Source organism: Microtus pennsylvanicus, chromosome 20, assembly GCF_037038515.1.
Source record: "Microtus pennsylvanicus isolate mMicPen1 chromosome 20, mMicPen1.hap1, whole genome shotgun sequence".
In the NCBI taxonomy this organism is placed as follows: domain Eukaryota; kingdom Metazoa; phylum Chordata; class Mammalia; order Rodentia; family Cricetidae; genus Microtus; species Microtus pennsylvanicus.
In genome coordinates, this window is record NC_134598.1 from 5,375,581 (window position 1) to 5,398,085 (window position 22,505).

The following is a 22,505-nucleotide window of genomic DNA, read 5'->3' on the forward strand; positions in this document are numbered from 1 at the left end:
TAGGCAAGCACTCTACCAACCGAGCTACTATTCAGCTCCAGGAAGAGAAGAGATGAGTCACATAAACCAAGATGACAAGCCACAGAGAACAGGCAGATGACTGAGAACTTTGAACACAACACAGTTTGAGGCTGTACAAGTTATTATTAAAAAGCTGAATAGTCTTCATATATTTGGAAGTGATCAAACTATCCATATTTTTTAAATGTACAAAGGGGGCTGGAGAGGTGGCTCATTGATAAAGAGTGCTGGCTGCTCCTGCAGAGAAGTGGAATTTAGGTCCTAGAACCCACACTGGTGGCTCACCCTGTAATTCCAGGGGATCTAAGACCTTCCAACTCCAAGGGCACCTGAACAAACGAACATATACATACGGTTTTTAAAATGTATACAGGACTTCATTTTTTTTATAGTGCCACATGTCCATTAGACAAGCACCGTGAGTCACTCTCTCAGCTAGTAACTTTTTTCTTATTTTCTTATTCACTTTTTTGGTGTTTACTTTTGTTGTGATGGAATCAAACCCTAGGCTTCCCACAGCGAGGGCTGATGTGAGGGTGTCATATATCAATCTGTTGATTTCATTGGTTAAGCAATAAAGAAACTGCTTGGCTGGCCCTCATAGGTTAAAACATGGGTGGGAGGAGTAAACAGAACAGAATGCTGGGAGGAAGAGGAAGTGAGCTCAGACTCGACAGCTCTCCTCTCAGGGGCAGACGCCTCAGAGAGACGCCATAGCTCAGCTCTCGGGGGCACACGCGATGAAGCTCCTACCCAGGATGGACATAGGCTAGAATCTTCCCGGTAAGCGCACCTTGGGGTGCTACACAGATGATTAGAAATGGGCTAAATTAATATGTGAGAATTAGCCTAGAAGAGGCTAGATAGAAATGGGCCAAGTAGTGTTTAAATGAATACAGTTTGTGTGTTGTTATTTCGGGCATAAGCTAGCAGGCGGCCGGGGTGCTGGGGACGCAGACCCGCCGCTCCTATTACTACAGAGGGCAAGCGCTTTACTAATGAATGAACAGTTCATTTAAAAAAGCAATTACTAAAATATGACTATGCTCAAATTTTCCTGTGTTTTACAAATGTTATAGAAAATATTTTGAGTACACAAAGAAATGTTCTTGAATACTAATATCAGAAGTACTGTTCTACACTTACTTGACAGAAGAGAAAGAAGTCCTATTGTACTTAATTAATGGACAAAGAAAACGATTAATTGCAAGGTGAGGAGCATCACTCTCGTCAGAAGGAAACAATGAGCCTCTGATTCATTTTCCATTCCCATGAAGGCAGCGCAGCACAGCACAGCACAGCCACCGAAATCTGCCACATACTTTTCCTAAGCACAATCTTGCATTACCCAAATTATAAATGTCAAATATAACAAATACCATCAAGATATTTTATGAAAGCTAGTTATAAAAACTGTGTTGCATTATTTGTGAAATACTAAGACTATTCAGCACATAAGAAAAAAGGGACATGATTTTAAATTCTACTACACACTTAGACCAATCACAAGCTACATCATGCCCTCTTTATTCCTTCTTCTACAAATGGTAAATGCCGACAGGCCACTGCTACAAAACACCAGTTCCACCAGTCAAACACTAACGCCATTCATACACTGTGTAACCAAAGAGAAATGTAAACTACCACACCTTATTGTTTCCATAGGCCATATCCATTGCTTCTAGAGATAAGGAACAAAGTGCATTTATTAAATGATGCAAAGATACGTCATCAAGATACCTAAAATAAAAATGAAAAAGACAATTTCATCTCAAATATATAGCTAGGAACAATGTGGCTGTCAATTTAAAACCCAGACTTACTGTGAGCTCTCAAACAGTCTTGAAAGTATGTTGGAAATCACTGGCAAATCTGTCATCACTGCTGTTGTCAGAACCTAAAGGAAGGATAAATTCAAATGTAAAGTGTGACTTTTGAACAAGTGCCCACTGGATAGGGAGAGCTGTCACTTACTGTACTAGGTCCTTCCACAGCTCTTCCAGGCTTCAAGGCACCACCACCACTAGGCTTTAGTCCCAGAATCCACACAAGATGCTGACAATTAAAACAAGTTTATAAAATTATAAAAATTCTAATGAAATAGTTAGCAATAAAAATTAAAATTAGCAGTTTCTAATTATTAAAATGAAAATAATTAGCATCATTCATATAAAATAATTATAGCATGCAGAAGCAGTAGAATTTAGGGCATTATAAGTAATCCATTACTTCCTAAAACATAAGCCTTTTGTTTTATTTCTTCTCATCGTCTCCTTTTTCATCCTATTAGGTGTATCTAGAGGACCAACAGGCATTGCTTATTTGTTAGCAATCATAAACATACCTGAAGAGTTGCCAAAACAAGTTGCCAAGATGTTCCGAGAACAGCACCGTGACAGTGTGCCAAGTTAAGCAGCGTCCTCATACACTGGATGTTTTTGGAAGTCAGCTATATTGAAAAAAGACAGATTTACAGCAACTGCTATAGAGTCTTAAAAATTAAAAGCTTACAAATCAGCATGAATGTATTCAAAGATTGTCTTAAATAAAAACCAGAATATTAACAAAATAAATTTGGATAGTTGCATAAAACACAAATTTGCCTAATTAAAAGTTGTGTTATCAGAGCTGGGGAGATGGTTGAGTAAAATGCTTGCCATGTAAGTGTGAGGGTTGAAGTTCAGATCCCTATAACCCACATACATGTTGGGAGGGTGTGGTGACTTGCCTGTAACTCCAGCCATCAGGAGGTGGAGACAGGCCTACCTAGACTAACAGGAGAGCTTCTCATACAGGAGAGATAGGAACCCTGCATCAGAAGGTGATGTGGAGCAGCAGAGGAAGAGAGCAGTGACGATGTTTGGCTTCTACACACAAACACATGTACAGACTCACTGGCCTACACACATGTGCCAACATTTGTATATACATGTGAATACACACCACGTAAACATAAACATGCACAAGAGAAGTTCCATTACTATGTTGGTTATGGGAATGATAGAAAAAATAGTTAACGAGTTTGTTCTGAAATATCCTTCAGGTGAAAGAAACTAAGTAATAATATTTGGAAAGAAAAAGAAAGAGTAGAATAGGCCTCACTGATTGTTCATCGGTAACCAAATTAACCCCCAACACCCTAATTGCATTACCATTACTGTTCCTTGAGGCTGGACTGCCAGAGGTTGACCCACTGCCACAACTTGTTGGTGGGATTCACTGGATGGACTTATCATCATGACACTGTGGCCCTGGATAGAATATGCTAGAACAGAAAGGAAAGACTTAATACAAGATACTGCTTTTTGTTCTTTTAAGGTAACATTATAAAGTATTAATTTGAATAAAGTTCAACAGTAACAATTACACAGCAGTACTATTTATCCAGATGCATGCAAACATCTGAAAACTCCTAAGGTACAAAAAAAGAAGCAAATATAAAGTAATTTTCTACATAAATTGTTAAAATGATGAAATTTGGTAGCTCATTTATAAGCAAAACAGAATTAGGACACATTAAATATTTTAAATATGTATCTATTTGTACTTTTCTAGTTAAAGCCAAATAAATTTTGAGTGTGAAATCTGAGTATCAGATTAAATGTAATAAACCCAAGTGTTTTCAAAGTATTAGCCAAGAAAATAAGTTTTTGAAAAAGAACCACTAAGCCAAACAGAAAAACAGCAATCATCATTTCAACAATGCATCATAGTTTACAAAGGATGCCAGAACCACATTACTTTATCTGCATAGTTATTACTTAAAACTGCTATCGCTATATTCTTCCTCTCTCCGCCCCTTTTTCAGTGAAGAGCAGAAAAGAGACGTACTCCGTGGGGCCACACTGGGTCCAGTGACCCTAAGTCCCATCTTCTCTCTTCCCTTTTAAAGAGATGAAGGAACTGCTTTGAGGGGCTAGAGAGATGGTTCAGAGATGAAGAGCTCTTGCTGCTCTTCCAGAGGTCCTGAATTCAAATCCCAGCCACCACATGGTGGCTCACAACCATCTATAATGAGATATGGTGCCCTCTTCTGGCAGGCAGGCAAGAATACAGTATACATAATAAATACACCTTCAAAAAAAAAAAAAAAGAAGGAAAAAACAAAAAGAACTGTTATAGCCAGATGGTGGTGGTGCATGCCTTTAATGCCAGCACTTGAGAAGCAGATGCAGGTAGGTCTCTGAGGTCAAGGCCAGCCTGATCTACAGAGTGAGTTCCAGGACAGTTACACAGAGAAACCCTGTCATGAAGAAAAAAACAAAAACAAAAACAAAAAAAAACAAAACAAAAAACTAACAAACTATTTTAAAGAGGTGGACAGAATGGAAAGGCAGGAAAATCGTAACACAATCAATGCACAGGACAGCAGAGGCCTGAACTCGGAAGTCCTATCATCCTTTCTCTGCCCCGTGTCATCCCCCTGGACGGAGAGAAAGCTGTATGGTTGAATTCTTACATTTATTGGAAAGTGTAGCTGCAGTGGTGGCATTCAGTACGGTCAGAGCATAATGTGGAGGCAAGGAGCCTTTGCAGATGGCGGTGATAAAGGCGTCCCTTGACGTGACAAGGCCCAATCTTCCACACAGAGCAGCCATAGTCAGTTCAGCTTTTAAAATATTCTCAGTGGCAGCCTCATCTGTGCTGAAAAGATAAGGCATTTTGTTTATCCGATTAATTTATTTTAAGTTACACTTTAAAACATGATGTGGGCTTACATAGTCAGTGAGGTTTTAAGAAAAACTAAAACCAATATACTTAGGATGGAACTTTACCCAATTAGCCTAATATCTAAAAAACTGAACTCTGTAGTGTAATGCATACTTAGTTGGAAAAAAAGATAGAGAACTTAAACATTTAACTAAAAATATTAAGCATTTTATTTATTTCTTTGGAGACAGGGTCTGTAGTCCAGGATGGCCTCAAACTCAGTGAAATTCAGCTTCCTCAACCTTCTAAGCGCTGGAACCACAGGCATGAACCACCACCCCTGCATCAAGTATCTTAAAACCAGATAATTCTGAGAGAAGCATCAAGGAAACTGTCATCTTTGCAAAAGCAGTGGCAAGGCTTGGCATGAAGTGTTCTGTAATTTGAAAATGTATTTTTGATTAAAGCACTGTGACAATTCCAGTGGGAGTTCAGAGCAAACATGGGCTCCAAGAGGGAGTGACAAAGAGTGACATTCTTAAAGAAATGTTGAGGTGAAGGCAATGTTAATCATCCTGATTCCACCATGGCAGTGTGCACATGAATTATAATACTGCACATGAAATGAAAAATGTGCAACAAAGCTCTAATCATACAGAAAACTACAGACAGGAAATAAATTCTCTGGACAAATGAAATTTAATTTAGTGTTGGTTTTAACTGCAGTGACGCGCCATAAAACTCACAAAGACTTAATACCTGGCATCGAGCAGGAGCGAGAGTGCAGCGAGAAGACCACACCAGCAGGCACTCACCATCTCTTCCCAAACGGCTCTACTAACTTCAAAAGAAATACAACACTCAATCATGTTATACCTGCCACAGTGAACTGTCAATCTATAAAATTCAACAGTCTAGTAACAGCTTAGTTATTAGACACCAAACACAAATATTAAAATACCCACAGAACAAAAATATAGAAGCTGTGATAGTTTCATAATAAAAAACTCTTAAAGTTAAGTTGTTTAAAAATATTCATTACAAGATACTGCAATACCTCATTTAACCAATACCTTTTTAAAAAATACATAATGTCATTTCCTCTTCCCTAAGCCTTCAATAGACCAAACTGTCCTCTGTGTGATCAGCAGGAAATTAGTGCAGACTACTGTCTAGAATATCTGCTCAGCTAGAACACTGTTAGATCTGCTGAGCATCCAGCAAGTAAACACAGGAATCAAACGGCACTGGGTACCTCCTTGTTGGAGATGGGATTTAGAAATATATAAAGTTAAAATTGATCATGTAGAAATGAATCAGGAGCCGGGTGGTGGTGGCGCACACCTTTAATCCCAGCACTCGGGAGGCAGAGGCAGGTGGATCTCTGTGAGTTCAAGGCCAGCCTGGTCTACAAGAGCTAGTTCCAGGACAGGCTCCAAAGCTACAGAGAAACCTTGTCTCAATAAAAAACAAAAAAGAAAAAAAGAAATGAATAAGGATTACAGAGGCTGGGGCGATGCCTTTATGTAAGGAAGCAGACGTTTTCAAATCCAGACTTGCAGTATGCGTGCCTCTTCACCAAGAAGCAAGAAGGACATCCCCTGCCCATATGTCAGTCTCAGTACTATCCCAGGGCATCTTGGAAACTGACTGACACCTGGCCTGAACAAGAAACACCTGAGATGAGGGTAGAACATCCCGCAGTGTTACACTGCAAGAGTACCAAGAGAGCATCAGAAATGTCAAAAGAACACCGCCCACCTCCACAAGCCTTATCTGAGCACGGCACCAAAACCAATGGCAACTGAATGTAATTCTTTGGAGCCAATAAAAATCCAGCTTTATTCAAAAGTGAGAATTTCCAAAAATGATACAAACAGTTTTGCTTCCACACATACTGATAAATCAAATCAGTAGCTAAATTAAACACAGTAAGTGCCCTGTGCTAATCTTAGAAATGAATAAACCAATTTGGGATATACCCTTCTAAAATTTCAAGGTCATATAAAACCAAAACTAAAGAACTGTGTTCTACAGCGCAGGAAAATATTCATATATAGCAAAAATTAAAAAAACAAGGAACCACAAGGAAAAACACTGTGACAACCGGCAAAAATCTATATGAGATCAGGGCTTAGATGAAATATTGGATTGACCCTAATTTCTGCTAGTAACTGCATCAGAATGGGGAGAACTATAATCAGTTCTAGAAAAGCATATCCAAATATTAAGGGGTAGTGGGACATCCTGTCTAGAACCTAATCTCAAATATTTCAGTGGTGTGGGAGGTCCTCCTGTATATGTGTTGCTTTTATTGGTTAATGAATAAAGAAACTGCCTTGGCCTGTGATAGGCTAGGCAGGGGGAAAACTAAACTGAATGCTGGGAGTAAAAAGGTGGAGTCACAGAGACACCATGGAGCCACCAGAGGGAAAAGACAAAAGATGCAAGCTGCCACCCAGAACCTTGCTGGTAGGCCACGAACCTCATGGTAAAATATAAAATAATAAAAATGTGTTAATTTAAGAGATAAGAGTGAGATAGAAATATGCATTCACTAACAGGCCAAGCAGTGTTGTAACTAATACAGTTTCTGTGTGATTGTTTTGGTTCTGGGCAGCCAGAAATGAACAAGTGGTCTCTCCCAACAGATCAGAAAAGAAGATAGTGGTATGTATACAAATAAAGAGGAAAGTAATACCAACATGATAAAGTATTAATAACTGGGCAGAAAGAGCAAATGATAACACAGGAACATCTCTCTATATTCTGCCTAAACTTCAAACTACTGAGAAGTAACCAAGGCAGGCAGAGAATCATAGCATACCTGTCTCCTTATCTGCCGGGTCCGACACTGACTGCACATCCCGCTGTTCTGATGACTCAGAGTGTGCTTCTTCAACGACAGCAGGACACTCGGCTTCAGCCTCTCCCAACTCTCCTTCTATCATCGTGGTGATTCCACGGACAAGATCCAATAGACAGTGGAAAGCCACAGACATGGCATAGCCTTCTGGTATGGTTGGGGGTTCAACTTTGTCCAGCATTTCTAGGCTGATATCACAAAAAAATTAAGGCATTAATGAGAAGACACAGGAAAGAAAACATAGAAAGCTATTTCCATAGTTATAGACTCTAAAAAAAACAAAAAGCGATATTCCTGAGCTTGTTTGATTCGGAAAAGGATACCCTTCCGTGTTCTAAACTGATTAGAGGGGCTGAAGATGGCTCAGGGGATAAAGGTGCTCGCTGCCAAGTCTGATGATCTGAGTTTGATCCCGTGATCCACATGATGAAGGAGGAAACTGACTCCTGCAAGCCATGTCTCTAATCTCCACACGTGTGTGCACACACATACAATAAATGTATTTTTTAACATAAAAAATGACTATAAAAATGAAGGCCTGACTGCTACCATAACTTCTTTTTGAGATGTGCTGATATCTTTACTATTTTTGATATACAATATAAAAGCTAACATAAAATATATTAAAACAGTACAATGCTTCTCAAACTCTTACTTTTAAGATAGTGTCATAAAAGATAAAATAATAAAACAAAATAACCTACAAAGAGGAAGATGATTTTACGTCAGAGAAAATAAAACTAAGACATCCAGGTCACTAGTGACCTCAGAGACAGCCAATGTGCAAATAACACTGAGGGACATCTGTGTCGAGTTCAAATCTAGTACAGAGGAGGAATTGTTCACAAGGCAAGACAATAAATCTTATGTTCTAAATTAGGACAAATGAGGAATTATTGTTCTAAATCCCTCCAAATGGTTACTTCTCAAGCTAACAACACAAAGAATGAGTAATTCAACTGGAAAGAATTAATGACATTGGGCTAATTATATTCACACCCAGAGAAAAAGAGATGTTAGATCCTACCTCTTGTATATGAAACTAGCTCAAAATAAATCAATAATATAAATATAAAAGAAATTACAAAACTCCTAGAGACATAGGCATAAACCTTCATAAGATTATGCAATATTTAGATATAATACCCCCAAAAAACAGTCAAAAAATGAGGTGGAAATGACTCTGTCCAAATTTAAAGCACTGTGCTCTGCTGCAGGAAAAGGAGAGCTTACAGAGCAGCAGCAGCTCCCGCAGACCCTGTGGACAACAGAGCCCTAAAATACATCTCCTTCTAGTCTGCTGTTTCTGCTGCAATAAAACATGATGACTGGAAATAACCAGAAGAGAAAAGGACCTCACTGACTTCTTAAACATTGAAAATACTTTTTCTCACACACAGAGTCCTGAAATTCAGCGATACAACAACTTTCATCTCATATATTGGAGAAATTAGTTTAAAGAAAGATGAATTTGCCAAAAGGGATTTAATTCTGGAAGAGCTATATCCAAGAGGTCTAAAAATCAAGTCATATAGTTAACTAAGAAGCTACATAAACAACCGAGTCAATTCTTAGGTAAATTCATATTTCTGCTTTATAATGCTATTAAAAGCCTACAAACAGAAAAAAAAACAAAATTTAGTCCTGTTTAGAATCCTTAAAACAAGACAAAAGAAAGTAAGCTCCAAAATGTATAAGCAACATTAACATAATCTAGACAGAAGTATTTTAAAGTTAAATATCATCATCAGTAGTGTTATTTATTATAAAACAATGTTGATATTACTTACTAGGTGGCTTTCGCGCTGCCTTGAACTGTAATAGTCAGGATAGGTATCCAAGTTCCTCTGTATTCAAATGCTGGTAGCAGAGTAACACCTCCACCAATCCCCACCATTCCTGAGCTGGCTGGCGCTGAGACTGGGCCACCAGCGTTATTGTTTCCTATTAGACAAGGAGGAAAAGCAAAGATACCAATTTATTGGTTGATTGTAAATCAATAAATTCCAACACCTACTCAGACTATGCTATGAAAACAAGATGTTCATAATTCTCTTTTACCCAGAGAGCCTATTCCTTTACAACAATTTTTTAAACATAAAAGTTATTAGAGAGCCTAGGCAGTTAGGTCTATAGGTAAAGTGTTCGTCACATAAGCATGAGGACCTGAGTTTGCTCCCCAGTACCATATAAGATTTATACGTATGTCTCAAAGAAAATAGTGCAAGTTAGGTTATACTGAACCACAGTAAATGAACAAACCCCAGCCACTCAACAGAGCAGCTCCAATATGAATAAACTGATGGATATACTGAGGAGTGCCTGAGTTTGCACCCCAATACCCACAAAACACCTGGGCTCGGTGATGCACACTTACAACCCCAGCACTGGGGAGACAGAAATTGGCAGATCCCAGTGGCTTGCTAACCTGCCAGCCCCGCCTGCTCAATGAGGCCCAGGTCCCAGTAAAAAAACTGTCTCAAAATACAAGATGAACAGTCCCAGGAAATGACAACAAGGTTGACCTCTGGCCTACATACACACCAGTCTGTGCCTGCACATACATGAACACATACACAGTTCTAAGAACAAACACAAATCTTTAACACTTTATGTTAGACTTCTTCTGGAAAGTGAGAATGAAGAGCTAAAAGGCCATTCAGGTAGTTCAAAGTAGCAGTGAGAACACACAGAGGGAAAGAGAAGCCGCACACTGATTTCCAAACAAACTCAAATCATGCGAGACAACTTCTATTAAGAGATTAAAAGACATCCTAAGGGTTAAATGTCCAGACTCTTTAAAAGGATCCAACAAAGACTTTTTCAAAAATAAAGATAGCATCTAAACTTTCACCCTATGTAATCAGAGGAAATAAAAGTATATCAGAGAAGAATACCTATTCAGAAAAAGAAAATAAACTAGTTTGCTGTGGTATAGTCAAATATTTCTTTAATATTTAAAAACTCTTTGCTCTCAGCACACTCAGGTGTTTCAAGTTTGTATAGACATAAGACTTCTAATGGTGAGTACTGGAAACGGAGGGAGAAAATGAAGACAAATCTGAGCACGACATTACCAGCTTGGTTGGCTGCAGCAGGGTTTCCGGTAGGAGGGACGAGAAACAAAGACTGGATAAAAGACCCCAGCGCGTTCACAATGTCGCGGAAGACCTTGGTGGAATGCTGCTTCATGTCGTACGACTGACAAAATGACCTGTGAAGAAATTTTAAACATCCTGGGCAAGGCATTTGACTGTATTATAATATTCACATTTTATATAGTAAATATAAATGATTGCTACTATTACAATCCTATATTTGGTGTCACCAATCACACCTGAGTGGTTTCTCTAATTTGGACAGAGACAAGGGTTTAGATTCAACTCAGAAAGAAACACCAAAAAAAAAAAAAAAAGAATGAAAGAAATGAAAAAAATACTGGCTGTATTTGCTTAGCAGATGATGGCAATCATTACCCATGTGCTTGACTCTCCCAGCTCTTTCCCGAGCTTCCACCTGGTGTGGCAAACACACAAACACCATTTTCTTTAAGAAGCATCACTAACTCTTACGAATAGGTACCCCGCTCTTCTAAACTCAGCAGTGATCAAGCTAGTCATCTGACAGAACACTTTACCTTAACAAGTGAGGCTGCACACAGAGCCTGTGGATCGATTCCACGGCAACAGCTCGAAGCCACTGTGGCTTATCTGCATCCAGGAACTTGACCAGCAGTGACAGAAATATTTCACACTCGGTTACCTAAAATGAACAGGAGGTTTAAACATTTCGTTGAGTCAAAAGAAATGATAATAATGTCAAATCACCTTAACTGGGATAAAACGGTGAATAAGAAGAGTTAGCTGGAAACAGCTGCAGCTTCTCGAACATCTTTCTGCAGTACTGATGAGCTCCAACCCTTGGCTTTGGAAAACGTGATACACATCTTGTCTCTAGTCCTACAAACTGCTCGCAGATGTATGATCTGCCCCTCAGTAACACTCTACATGTTATACACTGGATTCCTAAAAAGCAAAGAGGCAGTTTGGTGTGATGGTGCCAGCCTGGGTTACAACAGCAAGACCGTCTCAAAAAACAAAACAAAACAAAACAAGAACGGAAAAACAACGAGAAACCTGCAGCAGCTGACAGACGCACAGACACAGGCAGGTGAGGCACGTAGCATGGGGCCTAGTGCTTTAGCCAATGCAGACTGTATTATTAACAACTTCTCTATATAATAAACAGTGGCTAAAGCATACCATCCATGATTTACCGAGTGACAAACAAAATGAACCAGGTAAATGAACGACCCCTGTGACTTATCTGTCAAGTAAACAGCAGGACTATGGAAGGTAGAACGAAGCTGACTTTGAGATTACTAAATCTAATGGATTCCTCATGAGTGCAGCTAGTAACTGCATGTTTCAGCTGTGGATGCCCCAAAATGAGGCAAGAAACTGGGGAAATAAAGTAGCCTTCAAGATTTTAGCCTCAACAATCAGGAAAGAGAGACAGTTAGATCTCTTCATATCTAATTCTAGAACAGCCAGAAATACATAAAGAGACTGTGATTCTAATAAAGTATTTTAGAGCCAAGCCTTAGCTACTGTTGTTTTCTAATGCCTTCCAGTATCTTTATTAGGTGCTTTAAAAAAGTAGGATGTAACCATAAGGATAAGAGAAGCAACTTCCCAAGAAATGGAAGGAGAAAAAAGGGGGGGGGGTAGATTATTATGATAGGAAAAAAAGTAGATTATCAAATCTTCTTTAATAGAAAAAAAACAACAGTTAATCTCAAAATATTTCCACTGGTATGGATTTTGGTTTATTGATACAAATTTAAAGTTCATCTTGTTATATGTATATTTCTACTCTTGTTTAAGGTATTATGTTTATACAACTCATTTAAAAATGTAATATATAACTAAGAAATACAGATTAATAGTCATCTATAATAGTCAAACTTATAGTCATATGTATACAGAGATATATTCCAGATAGATAGGTATTCTTCAAACAGTTCAAAGACCTACAGATTATGGCATTTAAAATGTTTTAATAACTTAGACTTTTCATGACAGTCTGCTCCTGACAGCACCAATGTATCCAGAGAAGAAGACAGGCACTGAAGAAACTGTCCTTGCCTCAATTGTTGAAAGTTACTGTCCAAACTGGACACAAGATATACAACTATCAAACTTTGCTAAGACAAAGCAGGATGGCCCTTCAGAATTCCCTGCTTCACAGGAAAGTTTGTCAAATATAGTAGGCCTGTAGGCCAACGCTGGATGCCCCAACATAGAGAGAAACTTTTGGTGACTGTCCACAGCCTGGTGTCCCTGTCATTATGTAACATTTCATCCTTCTGGTCTTTGATGGACTTGAAGACGAGATTGTCATAGTTACAATTTTTCTTAGTTGATGAAAGGGTAAATTAGATATAAAACTTTAGACTCATCAAAATAGGATGGATAATTAAATGTTTTCTCTGACTTTGTCAAATGCAAAGATTTGATAACTGTTTTAATGTATATAATTTTACTATGTTAAAGTTGAACCCTTCCTTTTTTAATTAGACAGAAAAGGGAAAATGCTGTGGTATAATCCTCTGTACACTGTGAATATGTATTATTCTCACTGGTTAATTATAAAACCGACTGGCCTATAGCAAGGCATGATAAATCTAGGCAGGACAACCAAACTGAAGACTCAAAGAAGGGTGGAGTCGAGGCTGACGCCAGTGAGACACCCAAAAAAAAGATGCTAGAGGAGAGGTAAAGCCATGAACCATGTAGCAATACATGGATTAATAGAAACGAGCTAAGTTATAAGAGACAGTAATAAGACTGAGCTATTGGCAGAGCATTTATAATTAATATGAGTCTCTGAGTGATTATTTGATAGTGGCTGGGGGACAAGGAAATTATCATCTACAGGTGTGGGGTATAGGAGATCCTGTCTTATAAAAAGAAAAAGTCAAAATTATGCAGGTGGAAATTCAAACATCAGATAAATGTTTGACAGCATCAAGCACACATGGCAACCACTGGCTTAGGTGCTAATGGGTTTGTCAGTGACAAATCTTTAGAGAAATGTTAGCACTGAAGTGAAACGTTGGGGCTAGTGAGGTAACTCAGTCAGTCACTGCTTTCTGAGGGAGTCATAAAGACCCAAGTTCAACCACCTGCACCTACATTTAAAAAGCAGGGTGCAGTGGCTTATGTGATATCTGTAACCCCAGTACTAGGGTGGTAGAATGGGTGGGCAGCCAGCCTAGCCAAATTTGTGAGGTCCAGGTTCAGTGTGGGATACTTTTCAAAAGGTAAGGTGGAGAGACACTGATAGAGACACCTCAAGTCCACCTCTGACCTGCACACTCACAGAATACACCAAAAACACACAAAAAAATGTTAAATTAAAATTTTAGTGAAAGGGAGCTGGGCGTGGTGGCGCACACCTTTAATCCTAGCACTTAGAGGACAGAGGCAAACTGATCTCTGTGAGTTGAAGGCCAGCCTGGTCTACATAGTGAGTTCCAGAACAACCAGAGTTGTAACACAGACAAACCCTGCCTCAAGAAAAAGAAAAAATAAAGGTGAAAGATTAAATTGGATACGTAATTAAAAACCCATTCTTTCCTTCCTAAAGGAAATCAAGGTCAGAAAAGAGATACGATAGCCACTTTAAGTTAAAAATTAATTAATTTTTATAAACTCCTTAAGGGCACCTGTAAGAAAAATGGATCTGGGCAGACACTGTTAATGATCCAAAAGACAAAGATGTACTCAGGTCAGAAGTCAAAGGAAGCAAAGTACAGGATATATTTGAACTCGGTCTCCTCTACTCCTCTAGTAACTGAAGAGACTAGCTGACAATCACTCACCTTCGCCTCTCAGCAACCTGAAAAGCTGAGCTAGTGAATAGTGGGGGCAAATGGTTGTTGAATACCTTGGGGTTCCCTGAGACCATGTGTGGGAGTACGGGAGGTCAGACACATTTTCATAATACTATTATGATTTGTTACTTTCAATGTAGTTAACACTTGATCTGATAGTACAAAAGCAATGGTATTAGAATGCTTGGCAGGAATCATGGAGGCAAAATCAAATTGTACTAGCATCATCTTCACTGCCATATACAATTAAAGATGCATATATATAATATTCTAACATGTATAATATTCTAATATGTATATATATACATATATATATATATATGTTTTATCTAAAAACAGTCTGATGCTTAATTTCCACTGCTAACTTGATTGAATTAATAAACACCTAGGGCATTCATGGGGTGCACATTTGGGTTCACGTGTGAGAGTTCCAAAGAGAATTAACTAAGGAGAGTTCACCTTGCATATTGGTGATACCTCCAACAAAAGCTGGGAACCGAGGTGGAATAAACAGGGGAGATGGAGGAGGCCTGAGGTCAGAAGCATGGTCACTGCTTCCTGGCTATTGTAAGGTAAGCAGCCTTTGTGACATCCCCCACAATCGTTGACATTTCTGCCTAACTCAGGCTCCAAGTAATGTAATCAGCTGGCTAAGGATCAAAACCTGTGAAACCCTGAGCCAAAGAGTAAGTTTTCCCTGCTTTAAGTTGTCGGAGAGACAAGACGCTAACACACACTGCATGCAGTTTTATGTACAAACATGTTTGCAAACTAACACTTACCAAAAGACTATAAAACTGCTTGATCAGAACAGACACCACTCTCAGCAAACGCATGCAGATGGGAAAATACGGTTTTTCAACTGGTGCTGGAGAAGATGAAGTGCTGGAACCTTGTCTGAATTTTATATTCGGAGAAAAGAGCTTGATCACAAGAGGGCATACTCTTTCTTTGAGGAGGAAACTGAATTCCTGATGCTGTTTGCAAAGGAAAAGAAGAATTCACTTAGTTTGCAACATCCTTCCAAGGCCCAGCCACGCTAACTTAGAACGTACATCATGCAGTCTGCTCGCGCTCCTCCAACTTCGCTTATTTCCCTCCTACCCTTACAAAGTTGCCCCTCCTTCTCTTTACAAATCTCTTTCCCATATTCATTGCTTTTTCTTTCGCTTGTTTCCCAAAGACTTTTAACTAGTACCAATTGTGTGATCTGGTTTAAAAATATCAATTAGAGACTGGACACTCTCTACTGGGTATACAACTGGATACGACACCTGCCCCTCTCCCAGAATCTGACCATTGCCTATCAGTAAGGTCTCATGCAGCTCTTACCATAACTTAAAGGCTTGAAATGTGCACTGTTCTTAAATAGACTAAACACAAATTGGAAATATTTCAAGAAGATTCTGTTAAAGAAAAGGCTTATTTGGGGGACAGGAGAGATAATTTCACTGATTAAGAGCACTGGCTCTGATTCTGATTTTAGATTTTGAACCCAGGTTTGATTCCCAGCACCCACATAGTAGCTAACAACCATCTCTAACTCCTGTTAGATCTGCTGCCCTCTTCTGGCCACCATGGACACTGCATGCATGTGGTACACAAACATACACTCAAGCAAAACAGCCTTGCACGTTACAAAAAAGAGGAGAGGAAAAGAAACAGCTTTACTTTCACAACTCTAGGCTTGGGGAAATCTGCCTAAATCATTTTGTAAGGTTTAATCTAATAAAATTTTAAAATGTTGGGGGCAAGGAAGAAAGACAGGAAGATGACAGGAGGAAGACAGACCAATAAAAAACAGAAAATTACTAAATCAAAAGAATAATGATAACCCCAGTGCTCAGGAGACTGAGGCAGCTGCACTTGTAAAACCCTTGTCAAAAAAGAACAAAAATACTACCAAGAAAACATACCTTAAACTCTCAAAGAGAGAACAAACAAATGTCACAGAGTAGTTTTGTTTGAAGCCTAATGCTATGTTTTTGCATCTTCAAACATGGAAAAAATGCATGTTTATTTCTTGACTTGACAAATATATATGAGAAACTAACACTAATTTTGTGACGAGACAATATCGATGAGCTTACTTGTAAAAAGACCTGTGGGAAGTCATTGAGGACTGATTCCAGCAGCTCCAGGCCAAAAGTCCGAGTCATTTCGGTCATGCCGACGAGCCAGTAAGGGGCGTCAGCATTAACCAACTGACAAAGGTCCTGGGAAATAAACAGGATCATAGGTTACAATAAAATATGCTTCCACAACTCACAGTTTATGAAACTACAGCAAAACAAACCTATTTTTCTTAAAAATTAACTAGCAGTAAGTAATTCAAATTTTGACAAATTATACGTTCAGAAGATTTCGGTAAAGCTCCATAGAAGCATGTAACTAGACAATAAGCAGATAACTATGGACAAGCATTAATATTATTTAATAAAGAATAAACTTCTAATCTTACTGTACTTAAAATGATTTAGTCATGCCAAATCAGGTAAGGTTTTTGTATATCGGATTACATTATGTAGACAGCAAATTTATTACATAAACTTTCCTCACTAAAGGAATGTTTTTTGTAGGATTGGTCATCCCTAACATACTTATTTTTCTAGTTCTGAGTTTAATTTCACTTCCTTAAAGTGAGCCCCAGCATTTCGCTGTTAGTCAGATTTACAGTAGATGCAGAGGTCTTTCTTCAGTCTTTTAGAACTACTTTAATACTAATTCTGACTATTTAATAGTTTTTTGCCTTAGAAATTATATCAGACATAAATTCTAAAATAGCAAATATTACGTTTGTCAACTGAAATACCTGGAAAAGCATATATGCATCTTTAGCACAAGGCTTCAGGGTGCTGACAGACCTTCGGTTACTGTTTCCTTGGACCAGCACTGGTGGTTCTATGTCTGCAATCAAAACAGGCAGGGATGGGAGGGACTTCAAAATGACCTTTAGCAAATCAATGCTGAGTTTAAAATTCGTTCTTCTTATATAACCATAATCTAATAATTTCATAACTATGTCTCCAAAGTGAAAAATTGATATTTTACATAAAATATCATAAGAATTTTGAATATCCATTTTTTTGCATACGTTTTAACAAGGTTATTACTTTTATTTACACATTTGATTTCCCCAGTCTCTTATTTGTGAGTTCCTTTATCACACGATAGCTCTGTCTGTAATAAATAACAAACATAAAGTTTACCACATAACCATTTCCCCTCCCTTTTCTTAGCTTCCAAAGATGACCGGCTTCACCTGCCACTGTAACTGTGAGTCACGGCTGCACCAGCTAAGAATCAGCTGCAATGGTTTGCCCTGCTCACGGCATTTTTTAAACACTATTATGATTGGGACCATTCTCTGGGCTGATGACATAGTCTGTGGGCAAAGGTGGCTGAAGCCACACCTGAATATCTGAATTTGATGCCCAGGATCCACACAGTAGAAAATAAGAGCTAATTCTCACAAGCTATCTTCTGACCTCTACATGTGTGCTAAGGTATATACTTGAGTATGTGTACATACACACACATACACACACACACACACACACACACACACGTAATAGTTTGGGGTGTTGTTTTCTTAATTTTTTTTATTTGTTTTTGTTTTTGTATTTAAAGGCAGGGTTTCTCTGTGTAGTCCTGCCTATCCTGGAACTTGCTCTGTGGACCAGGCTAGCATTGAACTCAGAGATCCACCTGCCTCTGCCTCCTGAGTACTAAGATTAAAGGCACATACCACTACTGCTGGGCTATATTTTTCTCCAAAATAATATTTTTACTGATGAGATTTATTTATGTATTTTTATGTATATGTTTGTTTGATGCAGAAGAGGGCATCAGATCCCATGGGACAACAGTTATAGATGGCTGTGAGCCACCACTTGGGTGCCCTTGGGAATTGAACTCAGGACCTCTGGAATAGCAGTCAATGGTTTAACTGCTGAGCCATCTCTCCATCCCCAATAGATTTTTTTAAAAGATATTCTTTGTAAATTATGGCAGCCTTTAAGAAAAGTGTTGATTTAATAAATAATTGAAAGTGGTTTTGGTATTTTTTCTGTTATATTAAAATAGAAAGTAGCAAATGGTATTTCAGCCTTTAGAGAAACATGGCTAAAAATACTGCTCCATGAATTACATCAAAGTTATGAATATAAGGCATTTAAACTAGAAAACTGTCCTATGCTTACCATGATTTTGAATAATTCCCTAACATTTCAAACTACCGGAATTCTACTTGTACTTCTCAACGAGAAATGCAGGACAATTATGTACAATGCCAGCAGAAACATCCTAGAAAACCAACAGTGCACAGTGGTTGATCTAAATGCGAAGACTTTAGTCAACAGTCAAGTCAGGGAGGCAGAGTGATCACGGCTGTCCTTTCCAGCACTGCACAGTTTACCAGTATGCCATACAATCACCAATTAAGTGGACTGGACACAGCATCAAGCATTAAGAAAGAAGATGAACTATGTGAAGGGAAGAGCAGATGGAGTTTTACAAAGCCAGTGAGATGCTCTGCAGGTACCTGCTGCCAAGCCTGCTGACCTGCATCCAGTCCCTGGGATGGAACTGTAGCAGAGACCTGACTCTGACCTCCACATTTGTGCTGTGACATGTTTGCCTGCATATATATGTGCATACCTGCACACACAACAAATGCATAATTAAATGCAAAAAATACATAGTTTTTTTTTCTTGCTTGAGCAAAAAAGCTACGTTGTTGAAGACTGCACCACTTTAAATTCTTTCTAGAGGAGGTGGAAATATTTTCCAACCAATAAAGGTCACCACTAAAAACAATCTCTATAGTTAAAACCATCAATTCTCAGAAACTATAACATGTCAAACAACGGGTATCTGCATCCATTCTCTAAAAGAATGTTTCTAATTTTTAAGAATCTCTTTAAATCTCAAAGAAGTGACTTGTTACTACCAGAGTATTTAATGAAAATGTAAAAGATTCACACACACCAGTAATTTCCAACAGGGGTCAGCAAACTTCCCATGAAGTACCCACACTTGGAACGTTACCTTGGTGAGTGATTCACAGGAAACACAGGTGGGACGGCACTAGAGCCACTCTAAAGTGTTGACTGCCATCCAGTGTCTAGCAGGAGCTTGTCACTGAACTACAGGACAGCCACACAACATAATCCAACTATTAAAATGCAAACTATGCAGACAGAACACTATAAAAATTAATGGAATATGTTTGCATAAAAATACAAATACAATATTTTGCTAAAATACGAAATTATTAACTTCAATGAGGGGGGCTACACATGTTAGAATTTAATATAGAAAATCAAGTCTCTACTTAGGGTGATAAAATAGTGAATTATTTATTTATTTACTTGGGTTTTGGAGACAGGGTCTCTCTGTATGTAGTTCTAACTATCCTGGATTGCATAGAGACCCACCTGCCTCTGCCTCCCAAGAGCTTGTATTAAAGACATGTGCTAACATAACAGGCCAGGTGAATAATTAATTTTTAAATTGCCATCAATTTTTAAGTGTCACATAGTAATGTGTATATATGTGTTACATATGTTTGTGTGCACATACATACTACACCTGATATGGTTAATGTCAGTTGCTAACCTGACAAGATTGAGAATCACATTCCAGGGCACATCTGTGAGGGACCGTCTAGATTAGGGAAAACCCATCATAAATGTGAGCTGCACCATTCCATAAGCTGGGATCCCATTCATGCCCGGAGTGCAGTGTGCTCACCTTCCCCGCCTGCCACCATGAGCTGTACCCCCCAACGCTAAACCTGGATAAACCCTCCCTTCCTTGAGCTGCATTTGGCAGGATATCTGCCAAGTTAACAAACAAGTAAAGGAACCCATCACATATGAACATACATGCAGATACACACATACACATATACACATGTGTTTATATCTATGTGCGTACATGTGTGTAGAAGTTTTCAAGTGTTGAGACTGTATCTCGCTGGCCTCAAGCCTGGGGTCCTGCAGAGCTAGGATTACAGAGGTGTACCAGCACATTCGTCTCCACAGGATACACAGGGTAGATTTTCTAGCTTTGGGGCATTACGAGTTCACAAAGTAAAAGCTAAAAATGAATGAAAATTAAATCTCGTATCCACGACCCCGCTCACACCCAGAAGGAAGATGTCACCACCTTACCGCTGTGCCGCTCGTCTTCGGCCACCATCCTCTCGAAGACAACGGTTACCACCTGCCGTACCGTAGCAGCAGCTGTGTTGTTTGTGATATTGTCCTTTGTGAAGTGGAGTCGAAAACAAAGAACAATCGCCTAGAAAAAAGATTCCTAGTGTGAAGCAAAACTGAAGAGCATGGGTATTAGCCTGTCAGACGAGCCACAAGTAAAATAATTTGTTTGTTAGTCATTAAAAATCCTACCTTTTTATAAAATAAAACTAAAAAAATTATGATTTCAAAATAATTTCAGCCTCAGTAAATACATAGCTATGTAAAATTAGACAAAAGTTTGAAATATGTCTTTCCAAATATGCTTCATTTAATGTGTTTTAAAGTATATCATGCAGCCAGGTGGCAGTGGTGCACACCTTAGTTCCAACACTCGGGAGGCAGGGGCAGGCGGATCTCTGTGAGTTCGAGGCCAGCCTGGTCCTCTAGAGCTAGTTCCAGGATAGGCTCCAAAGCTATAGAGAAACCCTGTCCCAAAAGACCAAAATAAATAAATAAAAATTGGCTTTATTACTAAGAAGACTCTACAGACTAAGTTGTATCCCTTAAAGGTATATAATTTCCTGAGCGCTGCCTGACCGAAATGAACACAGCCATGGTGCACACTTTATCCCCCTAACATTTCCTGTGCATCTCTACATCCAGTTCTTCCTCTCCTTGAGCCATGGAGAATTGATTTTTTTCACTGTTGACCATTCAGCATTTTCTACAATTTCATATAAAGATCCATGTATTATGGTTTATGTCTTGCTTCTTTCATTTAGAACCCTATTCACGGAGTGTGCATGTGTGCTGTCCTGTGTATCGGTATGGGTTTCCCTTTTATTACTGAGGAGATTCCGCCATACGGCTACACTTAACCATTTATCTGTTGAAGGACATCTGGGTAGTTTTCAGTTTGGTGTTGCTCTGACTGAGGCTGCTGTGAATATTCAAATGCAGGTCTGTCAAGACAGCCATTTTCACTCACACTGAATAAATACCTAGGAACGGCATGGCTAGGTCACAGGGTAATGCAGGCTTACTTTTTTTTTTTTTTAAGAAACTGCCATTTTTCTAAGGTACAATTTGCTATTCTGTGTGTGCAATCTCAGAACTATTCCATCCTCAGCAATATTTGGATTGGGGGCATCTGCAGAGTGTAACTGTCCTAATGGCTATGATAACACTGTATGATTTTACTTCTCATTGCACCAGCAAATACGAAGATAAGGAGCCTCTCCCACATGTCTGCTTGTCACTGAGCCTGTCAATTCTTCAGTTATTTTGTCAAAGTTCTTTAGAAGGACATGTGTGCCCTTTGTCAGATGCCCTGTGATTGCCTTCCTCTATGTACCCTGTGAATTATTTCATGGACCATAAAATCCAAATTCTAAGAAATGGTTATGTACAGCAATCTCACGAAGATCTAAAAGTTTAATAGTTTGAAAATATGCCATTCTTGGAAAATATGAAATGCTGTGCTTTATCAACTTATATCAAAAGTGTTAAAATATTTATTTTCATTTTATGTGTTGGAAGGCTTTGCCAACATGTAAGTACACTGCCTGGATGCCTGGTCCCTGGGGTCAGAGAGGGGCTGGATACGAAACCCAGGGCCTCTGCAAAAGCAACTCGTACTCTTTTATTTCTTCTTTTTTTTCCCCTTCTTTTTGTGGTTTTTCAGGACAAGGTTTCTCTGCATAACCTTGGCTATCCTAGAACTCACAGACCTTCGCCTGCCTCTACCTCCCAAGTTCCAGGATTAAAGGCGTGCGCCACCACTGCCCAGCACAACTAGCACTTTAACCACTGACTCATCTCTCCAGTGCTCTTACATTCAAATTTTAAATGACATGGCCTTAAACAG

At 38.8% G+C, this 22,505-nt stretch overlaps 1 protein-coding gene across 2 annotated transcripts in view; it reads right to left on the reverse strand.

The window, feature by feature from the left end:
- Positions 1-22,505, reverse strand: part of Mon2 (MON2 regulator of endosome-to-Golgi trafficking) — a 75,692-nt gene that overhangs the window by 34,587 nt on the left and 18,600 nt on the right. For both annotated transcript variants that reach the window (XM_075954932.1, XM_075954931.1), the window contains exons 5-19: positions 20,612-20,741; positions 17,248-17,342; positions 16,526-16,651; positions 15,218-15,412; positions 11,175-11,299; positions 10,615-10,751; positions 9,328-9,481; positions 7,499-7,725; positions 5,431-5,512; positions 4,481-4,665; positions 3,174-3,286; positions 2,366-2,470; positions 1,996-2,076; positions 1,845-1,918; positions 1,671-1,761 (exon numbers count right to left, since the gene is read on the reverse strand). In XM_075954932.1, coding sequence (XP_075811047.1) covers positions 1,671-1,761; positions 1,845-1,918; positions 1,996-2,076; positions 2,366-2,470; positions 3,174-3,286; positions 4,481-4,665; positions 5,431-5,512; positions 7,499-7,725; positions 9,328-9,481; positions 10,615-10,751; positions 11,175-11,299; positions 15,218-15,412; positions 16,526-16,651; positions 17,248-17,342; positions 20,612-20,741 — 1,920 coding nt within the window. The remainder of the gene's footprint in view (positions 1-1,670; positions 1,762-1,844; positions 1,919-1,995; positions 2,077-2,365; positions 2,471-3,173; positions 3,287-4,480; positions 4,666-5,430; positions 5,513-7,498; positions 7,726-9,327; positions 9,482-10,614; positions 10,752-11,174; positions 11,300-15,217; positions 15,413-16,525; positions 16,652-17,247; positions 17,343-20,611; positions 20,742-22,505) is intronic.